A 25648-nucleotide genomic window follows, 5' to 3' on the forward strand; every position below is an offset into this window, starting at 1 on the left:
CAATTTTTTTCGTGATACACTGTAAGTAGCCTTACTCAGAAGCCAGAATTTTTCTGTTTTATAATATGCCCTACAGAATTACATACACAGACATGTGCAGCAACAACTATTTTATTTGTATATTGCATTTGAAGTTATACTTTAAGGAAAAAAAAATAAATGCTTGAGATAAATTCTAGAATTTAAGAATTCTAAAACACAGGAGTCAAACAATTAAACAACAGCACACTTGTTCAGTAACAAGTCATGTAACAATTTATTCCACACAAGCTTTAGGCTTGTTCCTTTTTGCTTAGCTGACATGACCATAAATGCTTCAGTTTCACCAATTACTTTTCAGACTGGTATCTCTTCAGTTTTTTTTTCCATGCCTTTTAACACATACGTGTTAAGCATCAGCATCAAAGCACTAATAAAGTGGGTAATTACATCTTGCTCCAAATAAAACTTTGGAATTAAATTCTGGAATTCAAAATAGTTAACTCTTAACTTCCAGGCTACATGTATTCTGTGTAGCACTCCCTCCCATGTCACCTGCTCCAAACATTGCAAGGACCACAAAACCCCTGATAACAACCACGATCTGTAGTACCTGAAATGATGATGACCAATTACAGGCAGATGTTTTGCCATCCTCAGTTAATTTTAACAGGCCAAATTAATAAGCACTCCTGTAGTTGCAGTTTTTCAGCTTGGGGCCAGGGGGGAGTGTCTCAATAGCTAAAGCCACATAAGTTTGCTGTAAATTAAAGGTTGCATTGAGCAGAGGATTTAGTGACAGTAACTAAACTATACCACAATTTACAGAGTGATTGTGGTAACAGACAGAACCTGCTACTTATGAAATATGGGCTAAACAGATAGATGCTGAAGACCATGATATTAATTCAAAAACACAATTACTAATCTTCAATAAACTACGGCACTCCATTACTGTAAATCTTTTTGTTTTGCTTGCTGAGTTCTCCTAATTTCTTGTCTCCATCAGCAAACACTTGTTCTTGATCCTTCTTTCACTGCCCAAAAAAACCCTCATTTTGTCTTCTCCAACTTAACTAGTAATGAAGATGACAATTTCTCTCCTTACCTTTTAAAACTCGTACAAAACCTAACATCCAGGTTAAGCCATAACATAAAAGTACTCATATCTGTTGCCAGTATACATGGGGATATTAGAAAGCAAAACGGTTCCTCAGCTGCGATGTTTTGCATTAACTGCTGTAACTGCTACATTGTTGGTCAATGGAATCAAACAGTAAACCCATACACCTGTGCTCCCTTTGCTAGGGAAAAAGCTTATCAGGCCAGAGGAATCTGAGTGAGAGCCAGCCCTCCAAAGTTCCCCATCTCTACCCCACCCCCAGAAGAAAAAAAAAAAAATAAACCCACAAAAAACCCACATACAACAAAAAAACCCTCAGAACAAAACAAAACCCAAAACACCCACAAAAGCCAACTGAGGGAAGCGCCTGCTGATATGGAGTTACCCAGCACCTGCTTATGTCGGCACCCACTGCTTCAAACACTCCTTCACTGACATCAGTACAGATGGGCTTGAGTATTTTATTTTACCTGGTTGGTGACTGTGAAAGGCACTAGCAAGCTTTTATAACAGTCAGCAATTTTGCCTGAATTTGTTGTTTAGAGAAAGTGGTCACACCTTAAACAAGCACACTCTGATTCTACCAACACTAAAAAAAAAAGTCCAACTCCTCCAACATCGAAGAGAGCTCTTTCAGTCTCTCCTGAGGATCAGCTGCCTGTTCCCTAGTTCTCACTGCAGTTTCTCATTCTCCTCAGTGGAAGATATGCTCCCAGAATCTTGTTGCAACTCTCTTTGCTTGCCACAGCCCAGTTGCTGGATACTTCTCTTCCCCAGAGCATGTTCAGTAGCTCCCCAAGAAGAGGAAACCATCCTCCTCAATGCACTCCAACCAGTTTTCACAAGAGGAGCTTAAGAGCCAAAAACAAGAATCAAGGAGAACAGTTCCTACCAACCACAACAACAGCAGGAAGAGAGAGATGATGAGGTAGACTTTAAGCACTGTATTACATGTGAGCAAACAACATGACTAGTGTATCACCTGTGGTCTCTATAGAGAACCACCTGTGTACTGAAAACCTAAGACCAGAGTTGACTTAAGTGACACTTTTTATGATGCACAACTTGTGAAACACCACAAAGCCAAGAAAATTACATCGAATGAACTGGTACTACTGAAGTGTCAGCCTGTTCCTGTCAGAAAGGCAGCTTAGAAGTAAAACTCATTACCCAGGAAATGTTTCAAATATTAACAATCTTTTAAGGCCTTCACGCTTTTCCAGTTTTGAAAAGAGGGGAATACAAGACAGTACATTTGAGAGGCTAAAGCCTACAAAAACAACTAGTAGGGAAGCACCATGACAGATGTCACAGTCCACTAACTTCATATTCCAGAGTAAACCACCACAGTGTAACTACAGCTGACAGGTAAAGTCACTAAAAAGGAATTCTGTTGCTAGGACTATGCTTTATTTTGCTATTTTGTTGACCATTCTGATTTTGAAACAATTAAGCCCAGTATCATGCCTTGCTCAGATAGAGCTTTCCTTACATTCTTTAAGCTTGATGTTAGCCAGATCTACAGAAATAGGACAAGCCTCATTTGTTTTTTCTTCCTTCGGACATGGTAAAATCCAGGTAAAGCACTCCGCACCAGTCACCTGTATGAACCTACATCCCAAGCAACAGTGATGCTCTCCAGGCTGCAGATTATCAAGCTGCAACGATCTGCACAAGTACAGTGTTACCTGGTGCCAAATTTTACAGCAGAATTTCCTGGAGCAATCATAGCTAGCACTTTTCTTTGCAATAAGCTGGTACAGACACACACCTTCAGGCAAACATGAACTGTCAAAGCATGTAAGATTTTGCTCCTGATCTTTTGTCCCTGCATAATGCTAGGTCCACCTACACTGATAAAAAACAGATACCACAACCTAGATGAGAAGATGGTAATTAAAAAGGGTGAGGTGCCTGTTCAGATCAGGAAGGAAGCCTGTGTTCATGTTCTTTACTGCTGCAACTCAACTCTTCCCAAAGTCTTGAGTTAGTATCTGCAGTGTATTGTAAGAATGTCCTTGTAATGGAATTCATGGCTGCTCTAGGGATCAAAAGGTAGATTTTTTTAACAAAGGAAACAAACTCCAGCAAAAAGTTGTGGAGATGAGTCCTTGAGTTATTGGCTCAAACTTAACTTGCAACAATATCTAGCTACTCACTGTGAAACAAATATGGATTGAGAAAATGCCCTTTTAGAAGGGTAATTACTTTTTTTTTCTTACTGCATGTAGTTTAGACACCTCTGTAAAAGGCTTGCTGGTTTTATGACAGCTGATGCAAATGTATCATTGAAAAGCAAAGGATACAAATTCAGCAGATACATTCTTCCTCTTCCATCTCCTATTCTTTCTCATGAGACTGGGAGAGAGCTGAAGTCAATAAAAAGTTTCCCATTTAGATTTTTGGAGTGCTATGAACAGAGATAAATATATTCAAGATTCAATTGAGGTAAATTCCCCATAAATCTGAGAGTTTAACAAATACGTTTTCCCCTAAGTATTTTCTCCTTTTAGCATCTTTGGCAACTGTTGAAACAATTGTACAACCAGCTGTCGCACAGCATATCAAAAGTTGCACGTGGGTTAAATCAGTATCCTGCGTCAGACAGCAGTGAACGGCAGATGCCTAGAAGGCAAAAGTGTAATAACGTGGAAAGCATACAAAGTCAGGTGCCCAGAAAACTCTCTTAGCCTCTAAATATAGGCAGCTTGGGACCTCCTGAACCAATGCAGATGGTTCTCCAGACAGAAGATCAGAGAGAATGAGCTTCAACAGTAAGAACTTGGGTGTTGACTTGTAATGTGTCCAGCTACTTTTCATGACATGAAACGAGCTGGTCTGACAAGGTTACCTCTAGAGACTGAAAAGGAATGCCTTTTGTACACCATTCTGAAGATGCTGCTAGTTTCTTACGTGAAGGAAGCCTGCATGATGTACAACACCAGAGAACTAGTGACACGTGAAATTGTATGCATCACTGGCTGAGTAACACAGTCAAGTCACTTCTTTAACTGAAGACAGAGTGACCGAAGCATGTAAGATGAGAATGCAAATGAGTCTCTAACTCGGAAAAGCAAAAGAAAACAGAAAGGTTTTGATTTTGTATAGGCACTAGCTTATAAACCAACTGTTTCTCAGCTTCCAGATTTCACTGGCTTTTAACAAACCAGGAAAGTTCTTTTACATTACACTTGACAGAAAGCTAGTGTCCATGTAACATACCAAATAGAGCAAATGTCCCATTTTATGTTAGGAATCTAACTTAGATCCCATACAACAAATCACACCTTTTCCAAACACTTAGCAAAACCCCACAGGAAAAATACCAGTAGCGGAGTCTTTTCCCATCATGTCACCAACTGTGATTTGAGTATAATAAACTACTATTTGCTTTGGCAGCATTTTGCAGTCTAGCATGATAAGCGATCAAAACCAGAGCCAGATCTAGACTAAATGTCAATTTACTGTCAACAGTTTCTTACATTTAACAAGCTCCACAGGAAATGAAAATTTCATTTTGCAACATTTTTTTTTAAAAAATTCCAACCATCTCAAACTCTCACACATTAGAATTATATTAAATGTACCATGTAAACATTTGCCTGCGTGTTATAGGTGCCGTATAGGTCCTTTCACCATTTGCAAATATACTTCTTTAAAATGTAAGAAAATAGCCATTTGGATAAACTCTCTACTTGCAAAAATTCTCCAATATTTACTGTTAAGAGATTCGAGTTCTTAAAGAAAACAGACCGATCTGCTAAACTCTAACCTTATCTTACTTCAAGTAACAAAGTCTCAAGACCTGCAAGGAGGTCTCAAATATTTGAACATTACCAAACAACTACTTTCGAGGCCAGCTCAAGCTTTCATAGAATATCCTGCCAAACACAAGAGCTCACAAGCAAGAAACACAAAAACACTGCAAAAATCCTGTAACAACAACATTTCAAAGGAAACGCAAAGCAAGATTGTTTATCAACAGAAAACCAAAAGACAGATTTTCAGAATACTGTCCTACCAACGAGAAAACTTTGTCTAGAGAATGGGACCTTGCTCAAACTGAGTGAAGCAAGAACCTCCATTTACCACAGAAGCCTATGTTGATCAAGATTAAAATGTCATTTTTGCTGAAAGTACCATTTCATACATGATCAATCATTTCTATGAAGCAGGGGCAAGATGTCAACTTCATCTTTAAAATAATTCCACATTTTAAAATTTTGATGGTAAGCAGTTCTAGCTTATGTTATGTTAGTATCCTAAAACACTCAATACCTTAGCACTCCATTACCAAAAGTTACTTCTATCAAAAATTCAATTGTGAAGAACTTAGAAACTTTACTTTTGATATAGTCAGAGTTGAATTCACACAAGGAAAGTAATGTATCAAGATCTATGAAGCTCTCCCACAACATAAACTGCCCTGCAACAGTATTCTTCAGTCTTCTCCCAGATGGACTGCCTGCAAGAGCTCTAATATGAAGACTTGTCTCAAACACAGAAAGACATATATGTAACGACTGTTCTGCCAAAATAGCTTCCAAGCAACCAACTCCCAAAGCTACGGAAGACGACGTAATGGTTACTATTCGTATGCTAGAACACCTCAATCATTCCATTCCCATTTAACAACAGGGGAGAGTAACAGATTAAAAGAGCAATTACAAGGAACAGAAAACAGCTAAGAATAAAGGCAGCTAGTTACGGAGTCATTGGGTTTGGGTGGCAGGTTTTTTGCTTGTTTGTTTTCTTTAAAGCCCCAAATCTCCAATATCAAACACATCGCAGAATTTGTTCCAGAGGAATACTGGTGTTGCTCCAGAAACAAAAGCAGAAGGCTTTCACATTAAATAACCAAATGAGTATTCCACTGGGTCCGAGGGGTCCCCTGGAGCAGTGATACGGGAGAACCTGCCTCAGTTCCACCCCATTCCCAGAGGCTTAATGTATACAGGGAACATCTGGGATGTCTTCAAGTGAGCTAAAGATCTGCACATCCTAACATAAAGCATACCTTTCCTTTGATAAATGTGAGATTACCCGGACTGCCTTCAAAGTGGTAGAATATGGTAGTGTTTATCTTATATTAAAACAGCATTTAAAAAACCCCAACTGTTATAAAATAGAAGTATAAATCCATTGTAATCTCATCTCCAGGTGGAACACAGGATGTGTGTCTACAGCACCTATTTATCAGCTTAATACCGATTTTGATTTTCTGAGATCCCTAGATAAAATAACTTTTAATAAATATTATTCCTGCTCAAGTTGGCATGTTTTTGAAACAGACTAAACCCACACACTTAGACCAAAAATGTCACAGGAAGAAGGGGTTAGCTTACAACTGAAATTAAATACTGCAACTTTCTTCAGCCTAGGAATGGCACATGTCAGTAGCTCAGCATAAACATGAACTTTGAATAAGCTTGCCCTTCTAAATGCTACATGCTACCTATTAACAAAACACCACTTCGGTACAATACTCATTCAGAAACTAAATATGCATTTTATGCCTTTCCTAAAATCCATTATTGGCAAAAGAAATAAAAGCCAGAATTTGAATGTGAAAACCCTGTCTCTAGTTCAAAAGGCAAAAGAACCCCAAAAGCTTACATCTGCATTATTTGACTTCTAAGGTGCTTGGCACCTGCAGTTTGTTCCCACCGTAAGGTTGAGTTACTCAGCGTTTCTCAGAGTTGGTTCACTTTTATTTAAATGCCCAAGTACAGATTTTAAACTGAACTTTGGGGCTCCGTATCTAAACCTTTTCTAAAACAGTTTTTGACATCTTACTGAAGTTTTAATAAATCAGAAGACCGTTTCTGTCTGACACTATGACCTGAAGCACAACAGATAAACTAATTATCATATGCTGTTAGAAAATAAACAAACAGTACACATAATGAATCAAGATCTAACATGCAGGTTCCCTGTTTTACTCGATGGAAGGCAGCGATCCCCCAGCGCAGTTCTGCATTTATTGCACAGAGCCCTTCCTATGTAAGGGATTTGCACTACTTTAACATTGTATTAGATCTACACTATTTCTTCAACGCTTTCAGCTCTCACAAGAACAGCTTGCATAAAAAGCCAAAATATAATGAAGAACAGCTTAAAGTATTTATGATGCTGTGTGGGATCTGTTTTTACCAAGGAAAAAAAAAAAGCATCTCTGGAAATCCACAAAGCAAGGAAGCACATGTAGCTTTCTTCAGAGAAGCCTGCATACTACAGATGACCTTTAAAAGCAAGATACAAAACACTTTATTCATATTAGAAAAAGGTGTATAAAATACATTTCAAATGTCAAATTCTGTAATTACGATGAGCTGAAAGCTTTCACAACTTTAAGGAGAAAAATCACTTAAAACCGAATCAATAGGGAAGTTCACAGTAACTAACAAAGAGCAAACTGCTCTACTAGTTTGTACTGCACTCACCAGTATAATTTGTTAACTATAACCTAATTTTGTTACAGCAGAGATGCAGCAGAGCAAGACTTACCAGTAATATTTTACTACTCCATTTAGAAACTCAATATTCTCTTACCTAGGACCAGTTACAGACATTACAAAAACCAAAACAAAACCACAGAACATCAAAAGCTAGAGATTCTGAAATTTTGAAGGAATAAGGAAGAGGTGACAGAGTGATTATGTCTTTACTCAGAAGTAAGAGTTACAATCTTGTTAGACTGAGCATAAATAAATTCTGTTAAAATGAGGTATTTTCATATTAATTTGCTATTTAGTAGTTTGGTTTTTTTTGTATAAAGGTTATTTCTGTAAAACTACTCTGGGCAAACAACGTACAGTTACAGCCTCTCTTCTTTCAGAAACACAGAAGTATATACCGAGTCAACACACAGGAGCTTCCTCGCACAACTCTGTAGTCACCACACAGTACAACAGTCTTTCCTACAGACAAGGGGTACTATATTTTTATCAATAATCCATGGCTTATCTGTAAATAAAGCAGCTTTTCATTCAGTGGCAGTGCTGGCTGAGGATGGGGGAAGCAATACTCTGCTAAGGCACATCAGGGCTATTTTCTTTCTTCCAGGATGAAGCGTTCACAAAACATTTGAAATACTCTCACTGCAGTTTACATTGTGTCAAAGTATCAATCATGCACAGAGGCTGCATCCATGTACGTCAACTCCAGAAACAATATTGAGTGTTAACAAGAAGAATGATTGTAGCGACCTATACACAGCGACCAGTTACTGGTAAGAAAAGTTAAGACTGAAGCAGTTCTCAGAGGAACTGTCTACAAGCAGGTACACTGCTGAAACAAGCTTCCTTCCTCCTCCCTTTCTTTTATCTTTTAGAGAAGTCACAGATAAGTTTGCTGTAAGCCATTACATTCAGCCACTGAGAATCGAAACAGCAACCAGCTGCAAGGTGGAACATGGAGCTAGGTTCCTGGAGGCTGCTTCTCCTTGAGGCTGTATTTTCACAACTCTATGTTACTGTTCTAATAACTGCAGATGCACTGACGAAGTTTCTTTGCCACCAAAGCAATACTGAAACGGACATGCTAGAGTAGATGCTCTCTGACACGGGTTATGTACAAACAGAAAGGTAATCTCACCTCAGTACGTTAAATTCTAGACTTAAAACTGTTTCCACTCTACAGAGCAGCTGTAAAGCACGTAAAAGTAAGTGCAAGTACCAAAGCACTACCAAAACGAACAAAACCACGGCAGCTGATAGGTCACTACATGATATCTAAGACCATGTACACCAGCTCTCTGGAATAAGTAGGTCAACTACACTTACGGACAATCTATCAATGCTATTTCTGTATACAATCTTCATCAGTTTTAAAAGCTCTTGAGATGCTTTTTTCTATTTGTCTAACTAAACAGATCAAAAGACTTTTCAACTTACTGTTCATGGAAATCCAGCATTGGTGGCTCAAACCGGAGAGGTCGGCAATTTCCCCGATACAGGGATACACTGCAAGAAAAACCAAAATGCTGTAAAAGATACTGTTAAATGATACATTTTTGCTTTTTTTGCTCCCTTTTCATCTCAAATTGCTCTTTCTTCGCAAAATGTTCATTAATACTAATAATAGAGCAACTAATTCGAAAGAAGAAACAGCCTGACAAACTTGTCTAGTCAGAATACTGTCATTTTACCAGCCACTCACATGATTATGTGGTGTCTCCAACAAAGACTATGCAAGAGTACATACCTTGGAAGTGGACATAATTGAAGTGTTAGTTTTCCTCTATACAGTGACGGCTAAATGAAACAGTGAGCTAAATAGGTTTATATCATCAAACATCTTCTTCAATGTATAATAGTAGCATGGGTTTCTCTAGCTACATCTATTTTAGTACATAAACAATCTTGGACTCATTTGATGGTACTGCGGCCACAAGGATGAAAACAGTCCATGTCTATACTGTTAAAAACTCATAGTCTCCATAAGACAGCAACTCTGCTCTAGAAACATTCCTTAGCTTTGCCTATACTAACCTCACACTGGGAACTCTTTAGAAGAATGCTAGTAGATGCAGTTTAAAACTTAAATACTACTCAAACAATCCAGCAGTGAAGACAACAAAGTATCTGGAAATATTCACTACTACCGCTTATTTTACCAGTACAGTTATATAGAGTACAATCAATAACCCACAACATAAATTACAAGAAAAAATACAAAGCAGTTGCATTGACTGAAGCATTTTCTTATTCAGAATGATGTGACTGTGACCACACTTAAGTTATGTCTGTAATCCACTAACTATTTTGGGCTGAGCAAAAATCATATTCGTACAACAAAACATAAAACAGGGAGACAATAAGGTAAAAGAAATAAACAGGAAAGGTTAAAGAATGGCTCAAGACCAATGGTTTTCTTTTTTCTTTAAATGCTTTTGTTACACATACTGAAATAGCACTCTTGTTTTAGAACCTTGGTTTTCTAACTTTGTACCAGTCCTAGACACCCAAAGACAGAGCTGCAGCCACATGTCCTGGGTGAGAAAAGCTGCTCCACAAACCCAGCCAGGGCAGCAGAACCACCCAGTTCTGCCACAACAGAGGGAGAAGCGAGGAGATGGAAGATGCCCTCGGACATGCACATGTGGCTCGCCTTACAACAGCTGAGGCCTTGAACTCAATCAGTCTAATGCCATCCAGCATACTTCCAGGAAAACGAATTATTGATCGAATTCAGCTATCCTTCCGTACTCCAGAACAGGAAGCTACTTACAGGAGTAGAAATATAAGAATACAGTTGAAATCTGTATTCTCTAAAGCACAGATCTGGGCAATGACAACAGTGTAACAAATCAACCGCTTTTTTTAATAAAACTACAACGGCTCAACAACTAACTCTAGTACTCCACAACTGACTCTTCACATTTCAAGTATAATACATGTGTAATATTCATGCCGATTGATTTACAGCTAAGTTTGGATGTTGAAGCATCTTCAATACTCCTTAGAGCTTAGTCATTAAAAATAGCTTTATCCACATAATAAAACATTATTGGGGCAAGAGTAGGCATAGTACAGTCAGCTTCAGTGTAGACTTACATACATACACGCCTCTGTGTGCACACGCACATACATGCATGTGTATATATGCATGTATATATAGATCACAAAGCAATAGACATGAAGGTGTAAGACACACTAACAGGAAGAACTGTATTCAGTTCTACAGAAAATCACAATTCTTGCTACTATTAAGTGCTGCTGTGACTCATTACAGTTGTCAAGTAAGACAGAGCTTGGGTTTACCTTCTCAGGCTAAAGTCAAACCTTGTGGAACAAGTGGTCAACAAGATGAAGTTTACAGAGACACAGGACATAAGAGAATAAAGTTGTAAAATCATATTAGCAGTGATATTTTGAAGGACAAAAGTTGGTAAGTTTTCAAAGTTTATGGTCCAATTTTAAAATACTAAATTTAGAGTGCATTTTTAAACTGAAAGGACAAAAAGCTCATGTACTTCCACTGTCAAGATAACACTAAACAGGAACTATTCTTCTTTAATAATGATTTTTAAAATAGTTCTGACAATTTCTTCCAATTTCAAAACTCTGAACAGTCAACCAGCACCTCATTTTTTATTGGCAATTACTGGTAAAAGGACATATCAATTCCTTTTATGGAAAAGTTATCAGAAATATTTACAACACTTACAAAGGCAATAAGTAAGATCTTTATTTCAAGTACATTGAAAATACAGTCAAGAGTAGCTTGACCCAACTTGAACAATCAGCACATACACAATTCTCCATATACATGAAAAGTTTAGGCAACGTTTTCTCAGACTGCATAGCTCTGTTATCCTGGATAGCCATTTAGACAATACAGTATTTTTAAAAGGCTAAAGTTTGGTAAAGGCACCTACATCATAATGAATGCCAACTATTATAATAAAAGTAACAACTGTAATAAGATTCAAATGGGAACAAGCAATATTGGAATTCCCAAACTTTGCCTACTGAAAGGCCCAACATGACTCAACTTGCAGCAGACTTCGAAAATTATGATGATGTCTGCTCTGCTGGGCACTTGCTCACTGAAGGCTGGATACACCCATGGGTAGGGCAACTCCACCACATAATGACATTTAAGTTAATTACTATTGTATGCATGCAGAGCAATGTCTCTCAGTCTTCTATCAGAGTTCAAACATTTTTCTTTCCCTACCCCTCCAAATCTTCTAGCTTTCAAAGTCAAGAAAACCACGAAAAGGTAAAGATGCATCTGAATGCGAGAGGACTACCAACATCTGCCAAGAAGCTCCAGCACATCAAGAACTGGCCAGAAGTCATCTGAACCTATGAAGTTTCAGGAATGACTAGTCCCTGGCAATGGTTTAAGACGGTCCCAACACTTTTTCCCTTCTGCAAGAATTTTAATTTTAGAAATGAGACTTGAATGAACTACACACAGTCCCTGACATGATCATCACCATCACCACACCATCCACTCTGTCACCCAAGTGAGAGGGCATTTACCTCAATACTAACTACTGTACTGCTACTACCCAGAAGCAGCCTCCTACCAGATGCAATTCACTGAAGTGCAACTTCATGTCTCAATAAGGTTAGTCACAGATGCAGTTATAAAGACGGTCAAAACATCATTGCCTGGAAAGCCTGTAGGTGATATGGATGTCCATCTGCACTGAGAAACTATTTTCTTCTGTCTAAGGACATTCTGCAGCACTTCTATAACGTTTTGCTGTTTATCACACAGTACTAGGCACTTGTAATTTTAAATAACCTGTGAACGTCTCCACATTTGGAGATGAAGAAAATGCTTGTTAAATATAGTATTTAAAGATTTCTTCAAATTTGGGCAGTAAGTGTTTCTCCATGTCCTCACTTTACCTTTCTAGCTGTTCTGCGATTTCTGGAGGAGGTCTGTGCTATGTGGAATCTTATCTGTACCATCTTTAATTGCTACTGTGGAAAATTCAAATCTAAGCTCTACATGTATTTTTTCCCACATTACTTTACCAGTTGTTTAAAGGGTTTTATTTCCTGTCCCGTGCCATAAATTGTTAAGAAATAAAGACAATGGCATCAAACTATCAAACAGCAAGAGATCTCATTATTTTATTTAGCGACACAAACTCTTAGAAAGCCACTACTTTCCTATTTTTATTACAACAAAATAAAATGAAAGTGTGTCCAAAAATAATCACATGAATTTTTAAAATTACAAATACCTCACAGTGGGTACTTTTTATGTCAGTACGTCCTTGAAAGAGCTACCTCAAAGACAGAACATTTTTGGCTAAAAACATAACCAATCATACTTCCCTGACTGCATCCATGACTTGTTAATATTTAAAAATATGGCTGAGCTGCATATATCAGAAAATGTATTAAAATTTTTATAGTTAAAATTGTTTTAGAAATACGGGTATTAAAGAAAGCCTTGGTGAGCAACTGAACGCCCACAAAACATTTGACCACTTCAATGTCTGGCAGTAGCCATTGCTCTAAGTGCAGATGAATCAAAAGACTAGCAACAGAAGTTTTTCATAAGCTACACCCAGCTAGTGATTGGCTCAGTTATGCCAACATTAACCTTGTATCAGGAAAACACACTCATGATACTAGACATTAAACTTCAAAGCTAACACTTCCTGAGGGGGTTGTCTGGGGAAAGGGTGGGGAAAGAACAGGGTGAGGCTTGAATAGATGCACTGTAACCTGACCACGGGCAAGAACAAAACAAATTAAATGGCTAGTTCATTTCCCTCCTTCCAATTAGTGTTAAAAAGCAGATCAAAGAACTGAATAAACTGTCTAGATAGGGAAGAAATATCTGCAAGCTATACCAAGAAGGAGATTTTATAATCTCTAGCAAAGACAATGAAAGACAAGTCATCTAGAGAAGCTAAGCATGTGGACCAGAAACCTAGTTTTAAGCAACGCCATTAAAAAAAAACAAAAAAATCACCTGAAAAAAATACTTGCAAGAAAAATCCATGTAAAACCAATAATGACAGAGATACAGAGAGAAACAGCCAGCCAGCAAATTGGAAAGCTACTTTGCAATATGGCATCAAAGAGTTTGCAATGCAGATCTTTATCACACTGTGACTGAACCCCAAATAGGCCAGTGCTCTGAAGTGGAATAGACTATTTCTCCTGGCAAACTCGGAGATTTTTCAAATCTGTAAACTGGTGTTTTATTACAACACTGCAATTTCAAGCACAGAAAGCAATCTTTGATAAAAGATAAAAAATCCTGGAAGCATAGCTAATCATGGCCTCAGTCTCATTCTCAAGGACCAAATTCAGTTGTTTCCTGGGAGACAAAAAAATTGCACATACTCCCTAGGTCACAATAAAGGCACCTTCTTTCTGGCATTGAGACTTAATGATTTAAACAAGATCCTATTCCATTTAAACCATCTCCCTAAGTACGACTCTACCCAAGACATAAAATACACTAATCATGGTTCTCAGAAGTCCAATTGTCATTCCTAAATTCATGTTTTCCTACTTGCAATCTGACTAACATACGGCAGCAAATAGCTATAGCTGTTTAAGTTCCTGTCCACAGCTGTGTCCCCCACCATTTCGCAATCCCCTAACAGCTCGTGGAAGAATGCAACAAGTACCCACAGCACAACAGCTCCAGTTCACAATCCACGTACAAACCCATCATGTCTGGCAGGGTAAAATAAGTCACTGGACCATGAACTGCAGCGGCTGAGCCACAGGCACACATATTCACTTTCTCTGTCACCGGAGGGAGAATCCTTGGCAGGAAGGACAGGTAAACAACAACTGGGGTACGAGCACCTTAAACCACTCATGTTGGTACGAGTTATGAATGACCAGAAGTCCGGCTGATTTAATACTACAAACCGTGACAGGGAAGAACACAATGATCACTTAGCTTAAGCTACTTGGCTGATGGTAATGGAAGTTTATACTAGTTACACTGCCCTGTAACCTATTTGATTTGATTGTGTTCTTCCAGAAGCATTAAGTATCATCTTATTTATCTTTCAACATATAAGAGAAGCTCAATAATGAAATTTAAGAGTTTCTTTTACTGCTGTGCAAAGTCTCAGTCTACTATAGGGTAATGAGTGCAGGGCTTCAAACACACAGTTTAAGATAGCAAAATGGGGAAAACCCCTAGTAAACAAATTATCTAAAGTGCATCATTTTAATTTGATCTTTACAAAACTATTTTTACTTTATCTTGACCAAAATATTATGATTCGTATGATTACGGCAACCAGGAAAACCAAATTCAAGTTAACACTTAACTACATGGTAACTTCATGTGTGGTAATTCATTCTCCTATCACAGTACACTTACATACACGGAGGTGTGTATGTAGTATAAATAGTTAACAGAGAAATCAGTACTGAATACAGCTTTGGAAGTGATTATTTACAGGAGTAGTTTAGTGAAATTCACATTCTGCTTGCTTAAATCCAATGTTAACAGGCAAGTAGGAAACAAGTAGTTTAGTAAAAGCACCATGTGGAAAGTTTAATTTGAGGGACTTCGGAGATAAGAAATAAATGGTCAGAAGTCATGAAGGAGAGAGAGGAGCCTCCACTGCTGGGGAAAGGGAACAAAGAGAGATTCAGGGAAGGTACAGCACCACGAGTTTCAAGTGTTATGCAGAATGACTAAGCTAAACTTCTTAATTTAAAAAGCAAATAAGAAGTTTGTATAACACTGCATTGGGCTTGCATGGCAGGGTTCTGGTAGTAGGGGGAGGGGGTACAGGGGTGGCTCTTGTGAGAAGCTGCTAGAAGCTTCCTGGGCTCCAAGTTGGACCCTCCTCTGGCCAAGGCCGAGCCAATCAGCAACGGTGGCAGTGGTGCCCCTGCGGCCCATGGTGGGATGGCAGGCTGACCCCCTGCAGCCCATGGAGACAGCAGTGGAGCAGATGCTCCTCCTGCAGCCTGCGGAGGACCCCATACCAGAGCAGGTGGTTGCACCCAAAGAAGGCTGTGACCCTGAGGGAAGCCACGCTGGAGCAGTCTATTCCTGAAGGACTGCACCCCATGGAAGGGACCCACGCTGGAGCAGTTCATGAAGAACTGCAGCCCATGGGAAGGACTCATATTGGAGAAGTTTGTGGAAGACTGCCTCCTGTGGGAGGGACCTCACACTGGAGCAGGGGAAGAGTGTGAGGAGCCCTCCTCCCTAGGAGGAAGGAGTGGCAGAGACAATATGTGATGAACTGACTGCAACCCCTATTCCTGTCCCCCTGCACTGCTCAGGGAGAAGAGGTAGAGAACCTAGGAGTGAAGTTAAGCCTGGGAAGAAGGGTGCAGGAGGGAGGTGATGTTTTAAGATTTGGTTTTTATTTCTCATTATCCTACTCTGATTAGATTGGTAATAAATTAAATTGAATCCCCCCTGCCAAGTTCAGTCCGTTTTGCCTGTGACCATAATTGCTCAGTGATCCCTCCCTGTCCTTATCTCGACCCAAAGCCTTTCATTATGTTTTTTGCTCCCCATCCCACCGTAGGGGAGGAGTGAGCAAATGGCCACATGGCGCTTTGTTGTCAGCTGGGCCTAAACCACGACAAACACAAGTTTGACAAAATTCACATTACCACAATACACAAATTGCCTCAAGCTTCAGATCAAAATACGAAGTAACTGCCTTATTTCAGTACATATTATTAAGTCTTCTCTTTTACATTATCACAATAAAGATAATGTGAATTTGTGTTTTAATTTCACCTGGACGGAAACACCTGCCACATTTTTCAAAACTTGTCGCAAAGAGAATGCAATGGATGGACGAAGGGATGGGGAAGAATCTATTCACAGTAACAACATAAAGTTTTTCTTCAAAAGGACCCCAAGAAGTTTTGAAGCAGGTAATCAAACCCACTCCTTTCTCAATAAAACTTCAGTAAAATGAAAAAATAATCTACAAGCAGAGTTTCTGTTTACCTGCTTTTTACTTCTCTGTGGTCTACATTACAAAGTGAATTAAAGGATTCTTCCATTTCTCATTCCACATGTGATCTAGCTGTCCAATATTAAAAATTGGTTTACATTTTAGTTTAGAGACAAATAGTTGAAAAATTACATGAAATGTATTTGATGTTGTTTACACTAAAACTTTATTATTCTTACGAAAAAGATCACAAATCTCGCTGCATTAAACTTTTAGAAAATCAGGCTTACCTTTTCTGTTGAAATGAACTGAGGCCTATAGTTGTCTCAGTCTGTAAAAGAAAAAAAATAATTTTAAACTTAAGACACTGACAGCACTATACTTCCTGTGGGGAAAAAATCCCCAGCAACTGTTACAATTTAGCAGATCAGATCTTGAAAGACAAAAGGAGAACTTCTGATCTGGAGCAGAAAATGCAAGCGGCTTTTTCCAATTACTTAAAAAGAAACAAAGCCTCTACCGAAAGACTGTTTGGCCCTGGACAAGAACTGCAGTCAGTTCCAGTGGCAGGAACTCCTACAAACTGTAAAACAAGCAGCAACTTAACAACTTAAAAATTGAGAGAAGGAAAAAAGGCCAGGAAATTGTAACACTGTAGGTAGCAAAAGAAAAACCTAGCATAGATGTAAGAAACAAATTAAGAAGAGCATATAAAACAAGTACAGTCAGGCAATTATCTCACCGGTGTAATTCAATGAACTAGAAAACAAAGAACACTATAATCTCCATTTGATTCGGAAATTTCATCTCCTTCCCTACTAATGATCTTCTAACCTCTACTATTCATACCTTTACTACCACTCTGCTGGACATTATAGTTAATTATCTGAAAACAAGGAGATCAGGTTGTCTAGAAAATTCCAACTAGTTTACCCTTGTCTAAGAAATCCCAACTGGTTCAAAAAGCTGCATATGGAATGTCTTCCTGATGCAGCTAATGTTAAAACAAATGTCTTCAAAAACTTGTCTTCCCACAGGATTTGGGGATCAAACTGAGCATTTCAGTCCTTCTCTTAAAGGTATTTCATGGACAAGATGAGTATTTATCTTCTGGGAGCAGTAAGAAGTCTTATAGGTCTGGTAAAGTCTATGGTGCACCTTGAGTCATCTGACACAATTCACCTCTAGTATACGGATGTCATTTGTTTGTTAGGGGAATGTGAATTTTTCATATGTCATTTCAGAACTAAAATCAAGTCCCTTGGCTGACCACTGATTTCTATTTCAACTACAAATTACACTTTCTTTCCTTGTTTTTCCTAAGATAAGTGTTTTTTCTTAAAATATTTTTTTAATTACCTTTACTTAATAATTCCTCTGATAAAAGAATCTATATTTTATTTTGCTTTTTGGAGACACTTCTTTGAAATTTTTTAATTACTACTATTAAACCACTTAGTCCACAAATATTAATGTTTGATTCATGTCAAGGATCAATTCTGGACTGTAAATCTAAGTAGTGTTTCAGATTTCAAATGAAATTATTTGTTTTATTGACCCTCCAATTTGTATCAAACTAAAGAAAGCTGGAAATGTATTATTTACCATTGTAAAACAAAGTAATCAATTTGTAACTTGAGAATTTATTTGCAATTTTAACTGTCTAGGTAGAGCATCAATTAGCTTTTTTGTTTTAAAACCTCTGAAATTGAGGGGCAGACTGCCTTGCTAAAAGGACGTTGCAGGAGGCAGGGGCTCATATGGAATTACGCTTTGCAGTACAGCATGATCAGTGCAGTTTTTCCCTCACTGAACACAATGCTAAGAGACAAGGTAAGTTGTTTTATATTGCCCATTTTATTATAATTTAAAAATCAGTAAGTTTTCATTTAAAGTCAGTAAGCTTTCATTTAAACTTATCTATTACATTTGTACTGTTACTAGGAGAACAGAGCATTTCTCTTTTTTTCATTAAAATACACTGGCAAGTGTTTCCATTAAGTTTTCCCAGCTAAGGTTCATTGCTCACATACTGATAAGCTTTTAGTTCAACTTCTTAGTTTCTGATGTCACTCTCCATTTTATATTTCCAGTAAGACATAAGTAAATAATTACAACCTGTAGTGAATTGTTTCAAATAGTAAAAGAAATTCAATTAAAATGAAGAAAAAATAAATTTAAAATCAGGTTTAATTAACTGAGGAATGGTTAAGATATGAAAGGTTTTGTATCTAAAACTTCCTAGGAAGTACTGCCTAACAGATTGATTAGCTCCGAAATCTAAATAATTTAATCATAAAGAAACCCAGATCTCTGCCTTCCACATGTTATTTTTTCCTCAGATTAGAAAGCTGAGAGCAAACCTTCCAGTTTTAAACTGCCACCCATTAATTTCTCAACTTAAAAAATAGATAGGAAACTGAATCAAAGTGAATCAGCTGAAAATGTTCTCTCCATCCAAAAAGGACTTGTGCTGTCAGAAGCTGGTTTAACACTTCATACAAGCACTTATTCAAAACATTAAGCCAGTAATTTCCTCTAGTTCACAACAGCACGATTTTATAAGCTCTGCAGATAATACGTATCACTTGAGTATTTTAAAAATGGTTTCAATAAGCTTCAAACAGCTACTTATAATTACATGTGCTTATTCTTATCTACTTTTCTATCATAAATCTGACAACCATGAATCACCATCTGCCTTTTCAATTCTCTCTTTTTTTTTTTAATTTTATTTTAAACTACGTACCTATTGCCTACAGCTTGCAGATGTACCCATTCTCTCTAAAAGCACATCAAACTACACCTGGGTCTGAGGGCTCTGCAAGAGATGCTGCATAGCCTACTCTTTAGAAAGAGACTAGTGCTTGCTTGTAAGGACTAAACCCAAATTATTTGACTGCAGCTGAGAGGCACACTGATCTTCACCACAGCCAGCTACCATTGATCTAGGCTGACAAATTGCTCAGTAAGTCTCAGCATTTATGAGCTTCCTGCACATCTCTGATGCGTGTAGCAAGTGATACGCTCCAAGTATTGAGGAGGAAGTTTTGGATCTGAAGATCTATCCAATAATCAGTAACGCAGATGTACCCAAAAATGACCCAAATCCATTCTGAGTTTTCTCTACAAACAGAAATCATCTGCTATTCCTCCCTACCAAACAACCGCATGCATCCCTCTTTCTTTTACTACAGCAATTATTTAAAGCCACTCTTCTGATTTCACCAGCTCCACTCTTCTGTGCTGTGCATTCACACCACTGACTTTCCTGTCTACTGGAGGGAGACAACCAAAAATTGCAGCGACAGTGTTCCTTTGAAATACTGTTATACAGCTGTACTGGTTTGGGGCAGGATAGAGCTCATTTTCTTCATAGTAGCTAGTATGGGGCTGCGGTTTGGATTTGGGCTGAAAACAGCGCTGAAAACACAGGGATGTTTCAGTCACTGCTGAGCAGGGCTCACACAGCCTCAAGGCCTTTTCTGCTTCTCACCCCACCCCACCAGCGAGCAGGCTGGGGGTGCACAAGGAGTTGGGAGGGGACACAGCTGGGACAGCTGACCCCAACTGACTAGAGGGATGTCCCATACTGTATGACGTTGTGTTCAGCAGTAAAAGCTGTGGGAAGGAGGAGGAAGGGGGGGACATTTAGAACGATGAAATTTGTCTTCCCAAGTAACCGTTAAACGCAATGGAGACCTGCTTTCCTGGAGATGGCTGAACACCTGCCTGCTGATGGGGACTGATGAATGAATTTCTTGTTTTGCTTCATGAGTGCAAGTTTTGCTTTACCAATTAAACCGTCTTTATCTCAACCCACGAGTTTTCTCACTTCATAGAATCACAGAGTAGTTCAGGTTGGAAGGGACCTTCAAAGGCCATCTAGTCCAACCCCCGTGCAGTGAATAGGGACATCTTTAGCTACAGCAGGTTGCTCAGAGCCCCGTCCAACCTGACCTTGAATGATTCCAGGGATAGGGCTTCTAAAACCTCTCTGGGCAACCTGTTCCAGTGTTTCACCACCCTCAGTGTAAAAAATTTCTTCCTTATGTTTAGTCTAAATCTGCCTTCTTTTAGTTTAAAACCATTACCCCTTGTCCTACTGCAACAAGCCCTGCTAAAAAGATTGCCCCCATCTTTCTGATAGGCCCCCTTTAAGTACTGAAAGGCCACAGTGAGGTCTCCTCAGAGCCTTCTTTTCAGGCTGAACAACCCCAGCTCTCTCAGCCTGTCCTCACAGGAGAGGTGCTCCAGTCCTCTCATCATTTTTGTGGCCCTCCTCTGGACTCACTCCAGCAAGTCCACATCTTTCCTGTGCTAAGGACTCAAGAGCTGGACGCAGCACTGCAGGTGGCATCTCAACAGAGAGGAGCAGAGGGGGAGAATCACCTCCCTCGACCTGCTGGCCATGCTGCTTTTAATGCAGCCCAGGATACAGTTTGCCTTCTGGGCTGCAAGTGCACATTGCCAGCTCACGTCCAGCTTTTCATCCACCAGTACCCCGAAGTCCTTCTCCGCATCCCCCAGTCTGTGTTGATATCGGGGATTGCCCCAACCCAGGTGCAGGACCTTGCACTTGTCCTTGTTGAACCTCACGAGGTTCAGATGGTCCCACTTCTCAAGCCTCTCCACATCCCTCTGGATGACATCCCATCCCTCAGGTGTGTCAACCGCACCACTCAGCTTGGTGTCATCTGCAGACTTGCTCAGGGTGCACTCGATCCCACTCTCTATGTCACTGATGAAGATATTAAACAGCACTGGTCCCAGTATGGACCCCTGAGGGATGCCACTTGTCACTGACCTCCAGATGGACTTAGAGCCGTTGACCACTACCCCCTGGCTGCAACCATCCAACCAATTCCTCACCCACTGAACAGTCTACCCGTCAAATCCATCTTTCTCCAATTTAGAGAGAAGGATGTTGGGGGGACTGTGTCAAAGGCTTACAGAAGTCCGGAGAGACAACATCTATAGCTCTTCCCTTGTCCACTGATGCAGTCACTCCATCATGGAAGGCCACTAGGTTGGTCAGGCAGGACTTGCCCTTGGTGAAGCCATGCCGGCTATCTTGAATCACCTCCCTGTCCTTCATGTCTTAGCATAGCTTCTAGAAGGATCTGTTCCATGATGTTCCCAGGCACAGAGGTGAGGCTGACAGTTCAATAGTTCCCAGGGTCCTCCATTCTACCCTTTTTAAAAATGGGTGCAATGTTTGCCTTTTTCCAGTTACAAGTTCCAGTTGACAAGTTCAGCTCCAGCCACACCTTGGCCTTCCTGATGCCATTCCTATACAACCAGGCAGTGTCCCTATACTCTTCCGAGGATACCTGTCCCTATTTCCACTGCTTGTGCATTTCCTTCTTGCCCATTAGTTTGACCAGCAGATCTCAACTCATCCATACTGGTCTCTTGCCTTCCTTGCCCTGATACACCTGGGGATCAAGAGCTCTTGCATTCTATGGGAAGTGTCCTTAAAGATCTGCCAGCTCTATCCTGCTCCCTTGTCCCTGAGGGAAATTTCCCAGAGGATCCTATTGACTAACTCCTTGAAGTGCTGGAAGTTTGCTTTCCTAAAATTCAGGGTCCTGACTTTTTTCTTTGCCTGACCCATACCCCTCAGGACTGTGAACTCCATCAGTGCGTGATCACCGCAGCCCAGGCAGCAAGCTTTTCCCCACTGCCAGCCCGCACTACTTTTACCCTTCTGATTCTCTCCCCCCATCCCATCGTGGGGGAGTGAGGGAGAAGCTGCGTGGAACTGAGCTGCCAGCTGGGGTTAAACCACAACCACTACCAAACTTACTCTATGAAGTTAACAGATGTATAAATGCCCTATATTCCTTACTAATGTCCTTGAAAGTGCATTATCCACTACAATTAAATACAACCTTCCTGTCAGTAATTAATTTTTCTTTAGAAACATAACTAAAGCACATAATTAAAGCACCAGCAGCTACCTGACAGTCAGATGATGGAGCTAACAGGTTCAGATTCCATGACAGGGCAACGAAAATAGTCATTACCAACACTGTCCCATCCTTGAGAACTAGCTTTGGCTCTAACAAGAGAGCATGTTCTATTAAGTTGTAAATGATCTGGTAGATAAAGTTGTTTGTTATCTATGCTCTTAAGCATCTTAACTGGCAGTCAATATGCCTATTATCAGTTTTAGTCTAAGACCCCACCCAGGCCAACTTTTAGACAGAGAGCAGTTAACTCCAGAAAAATACAGAAACAAATAGAAATACACATCATTGACCACAGCTGAATTACTACAGAGTCATGGCTGTAGTTAACTTTTGGGAGTTAAATTCGCCAGCTGATCATAAACTAAAGTTTTCCCTCCTATGTTCCAAAATCACGGATTTGCTATGAATAATATATTGCCTAATATCTGTACATAAAATTTAAAACAAAAAAATCACTTAAGTAGGACATCACACATCTAACACATATTTAAGGGCAAAATCTATCAGAGATTCATGCTTATAAGGAAAAGCCTGGTTTTTCCTTTCAGATGTCTGTTAAACACAAGAAAAATAACAAATTCATTTCAATGATACTGTTTGTGTTTTGAGCAGGGAGTTGTTTGCTTTTTGGTTTGTTTGGGTTTTTTTGTGGGTATTTTGTTTTGTGGCTTTTGGTTTGGGTTTTTTAGGTTTTTTGTTTGGTTTTGGTTTTTTGTGTTTGGGTTTGGTTTTTTTTAAATCAGGGTCAATCAAGAGCAAAGAAATAGCATGCCAACTTCAGCAGCTCATCAACCATAGCATCATGGAACTAAACCAAAAATAAATCTCATGTGGCAGTTTCTATAATTACCACTCATTTTTATTACATGTCAATCTTTAGAGTCATGCAGTAAACAAAACATACAAATGTGTTCAGTTACATGTTCTAAATACATTTTTTTCATTTGATCTTCAAGTAAAATTGTGGCCCAACTGTGCTGCAGTCTGGCATGCTATTTTTCCTGTGTGACTGCACAAAATTCTCAACCATAAATGCCAAGAACTAAAACCATCTATCAGATCAATCCACTATTTAAAGTGTGAAATCCTGATGGTTTATAAGGTAAAGAGAAATAAAATTATGCTCTTTAATAAATACCATTTATTCTTTTCTCCTGTAAAGGATACATCTGTATTAGTGCAGCATTAGCAAAATATGACTTACAGGAAAATTTCATTAAATCTTATCTGTATGTGAGAAGTATTACAAATAAAAAATACTACCTTGCAATGTACAGATCAGGAAGCAGGCTGCATAAGCACACTACTAATATTTCAAGAGACATAATAAGCTAAGTTACTGGGGAAAAAAATACAATTGGATTAATTTCTGGGTCCAGCTGACTGCCTAACAACAAAACCTAAGGTCAGCATATAAGAAGCAGTAGAAATATACAACTGAGTGGGGAAAAGCAGCAGGAGAGGGAAAAATCACCCCTGTAAAAGTACTGGGGGTCTATGATCCTTCCACCCAAAAGCCTGTGTTCAAGTCCTAGAGAGTGAAATTTTTATTTTTATTTAAAGACAGCATATGCATTTAGTCTGTTGCTACTGACAGTTGCATGCCTTAATTCATCTCTTATATAACCAAGAAGGATTAAACTATAAACCAAAGGGATTTCAGAATAAAGACAACTTGCACACAGAGAGTTCCGAAGGCAGACTGCCAGCACCAGTTTCAAGACTTAAAACCTCTCTCCCGAGGCTCGTATCCTCAAGCAAGATTTCACAGAGAATCTGTACCTGAAAGCACACCTTACACACTCAGTACAGGTGTGGAACAATACCAGACAACAATCTTGCACACATAGAGACTCAAAAACCACACCTTACATTTTGAAGGCTTAGTCTAAAGACATACCCATGGTTGTTAACTTCAGCCAGAAAACAAAAAAAAAAAATCCCACCAAAAAAACCAACCCAGCAACAACAACGGCTAATTTTAATGTCTCACCAGTTTGTTATAATAGCTATTCTTCACTTCTTGGTAAGAGGTCATATTACCTAGCACTACATTCAGTCAGTCATCTAAACATAGGCATCTGCTGCCACTTGAGATTAATGTCCTAGGGCAACCTGCCTGGTTTCAGACTGACATCCAGAAGGGCACGGAGTTTCTCCTATGCCCTGTGCCATATCTGCCAGGTCCATGCAGATGTCCAGGACGGCCTAGGGCATCTCAAATAGCACTGGTTACCTATGTTTAAGCAACGGAATTAAAGTCCTAAAGTCTTAAATAAGACAGCGGGCAGTGGGTGGAAGGTGCCACGAAGCAGGGAGGCACTCTTAATCGAGAACTGAGGTTTCTGAACATAAAATACATATCTTTAATGTTACCAAAATTCTCAACTACCAAAGCTTTCTGTATTCCTACACAAGAGTACTCGCACTAATTTAAAAGACCCTTTTAGAACATTCTACATATTGTTATTCTATAGTAAAGCTGGTTCCTTCCTGTAGAAAAGCTAAGTGCTGCTTGCAAGTGAATGTTCAGAGGCAGCCACAAAACCAGTATGTATATGACAGCTTAAACCTTCATTGCGGCATCCATGAGCTCTATGCAAATAAGTACATAAAAGAAACATAAGTAATGATGAATACCTTGCCTAAGGTAATGAAAAAAATCGAATGCTGTAAGCTGAAAGGTAGCTGAAAGTGGACTGAGCTGAGTCATTCTTGCCATACTCTTTCATGATCCAGACTCCCATAAAGAAACAAAAACATCAGTTGACTTTAGCTGATGCAACACATGCTATTGACATTGGCTTTGCAACAGTCCCTTACTCCTGGGCATCAATTAATTATTTTTAAACTAAAGCCTGGGGATGGCAATGCTTCCTGCACAAGAAGAAACTGCAATTTTTTTCTGAGCAGTAGCAGGAATGGCAATGAACCAAGATGGGTTTTCACAGAATCAAAGAATGGTAGGGGTTGGAAGGGACCTCTGGAGATCATCTAGTCCAATCCCCCTGCTAAAGCAGGTTCACCTAGAGCAGGTTACACAGGACTGCATCCAGGCAGTTTTTAATCTTTTATAGAACCGCATATATTGGAAGGAAGCTCCAGAGGCCATCTAGACAACCCTTGCTCAGAGAAGGTCTCATTAGCGCAGGCTGCTCACAGCTTTTCGGTCATTGAGTTCTGCATATC

The 25648-nt window shown here is 39.3% G+C and overlaps 1 protein-coding gene across 1 annotated transcript in view; it reads right to left on the reverse strand.

Moving 5' to 3' along the window:
- TMEM131 (transmembrane protein 131) overlaps positions 1–25648 on the reverse strand; it is a 106004-nt gene that overhangs the window by 52197 nt on the left and 28159 nt on the right. Inside the window, exons 3-4 of the mRNA XM_086482202.1 lie at positions 16775–16815; positions 8998–9066 (exon numbers count right to left, since the gene is read on the reverse strand). Of these exons, the coding sequence (XP_086338328.1) occupies positions 8998–9066; positions 16775–16815 (110 nt within the window). The remainder of the gene's footprint in view (positions 1–8997; positions 9067–16774; positions 16816–25648) is intronic.

The sequence above is a fragment of the Leptosomus discolor genome, chromosome 1, assembly GCF_034619465.1.
Source record: "Leptosomus discolor isolate bLepDis1 chromosome 1, bLepDis1.hap2, whole genome shotgun sequence".
In the NCBI taxonomy this organism is placed as follows: domain Eukaryota; kingdom Metazoa; phylum Chordata; class Aves; order Leptosomiformes; family Leptosomidae; genus Leptosomus; species Leptosomus discolor.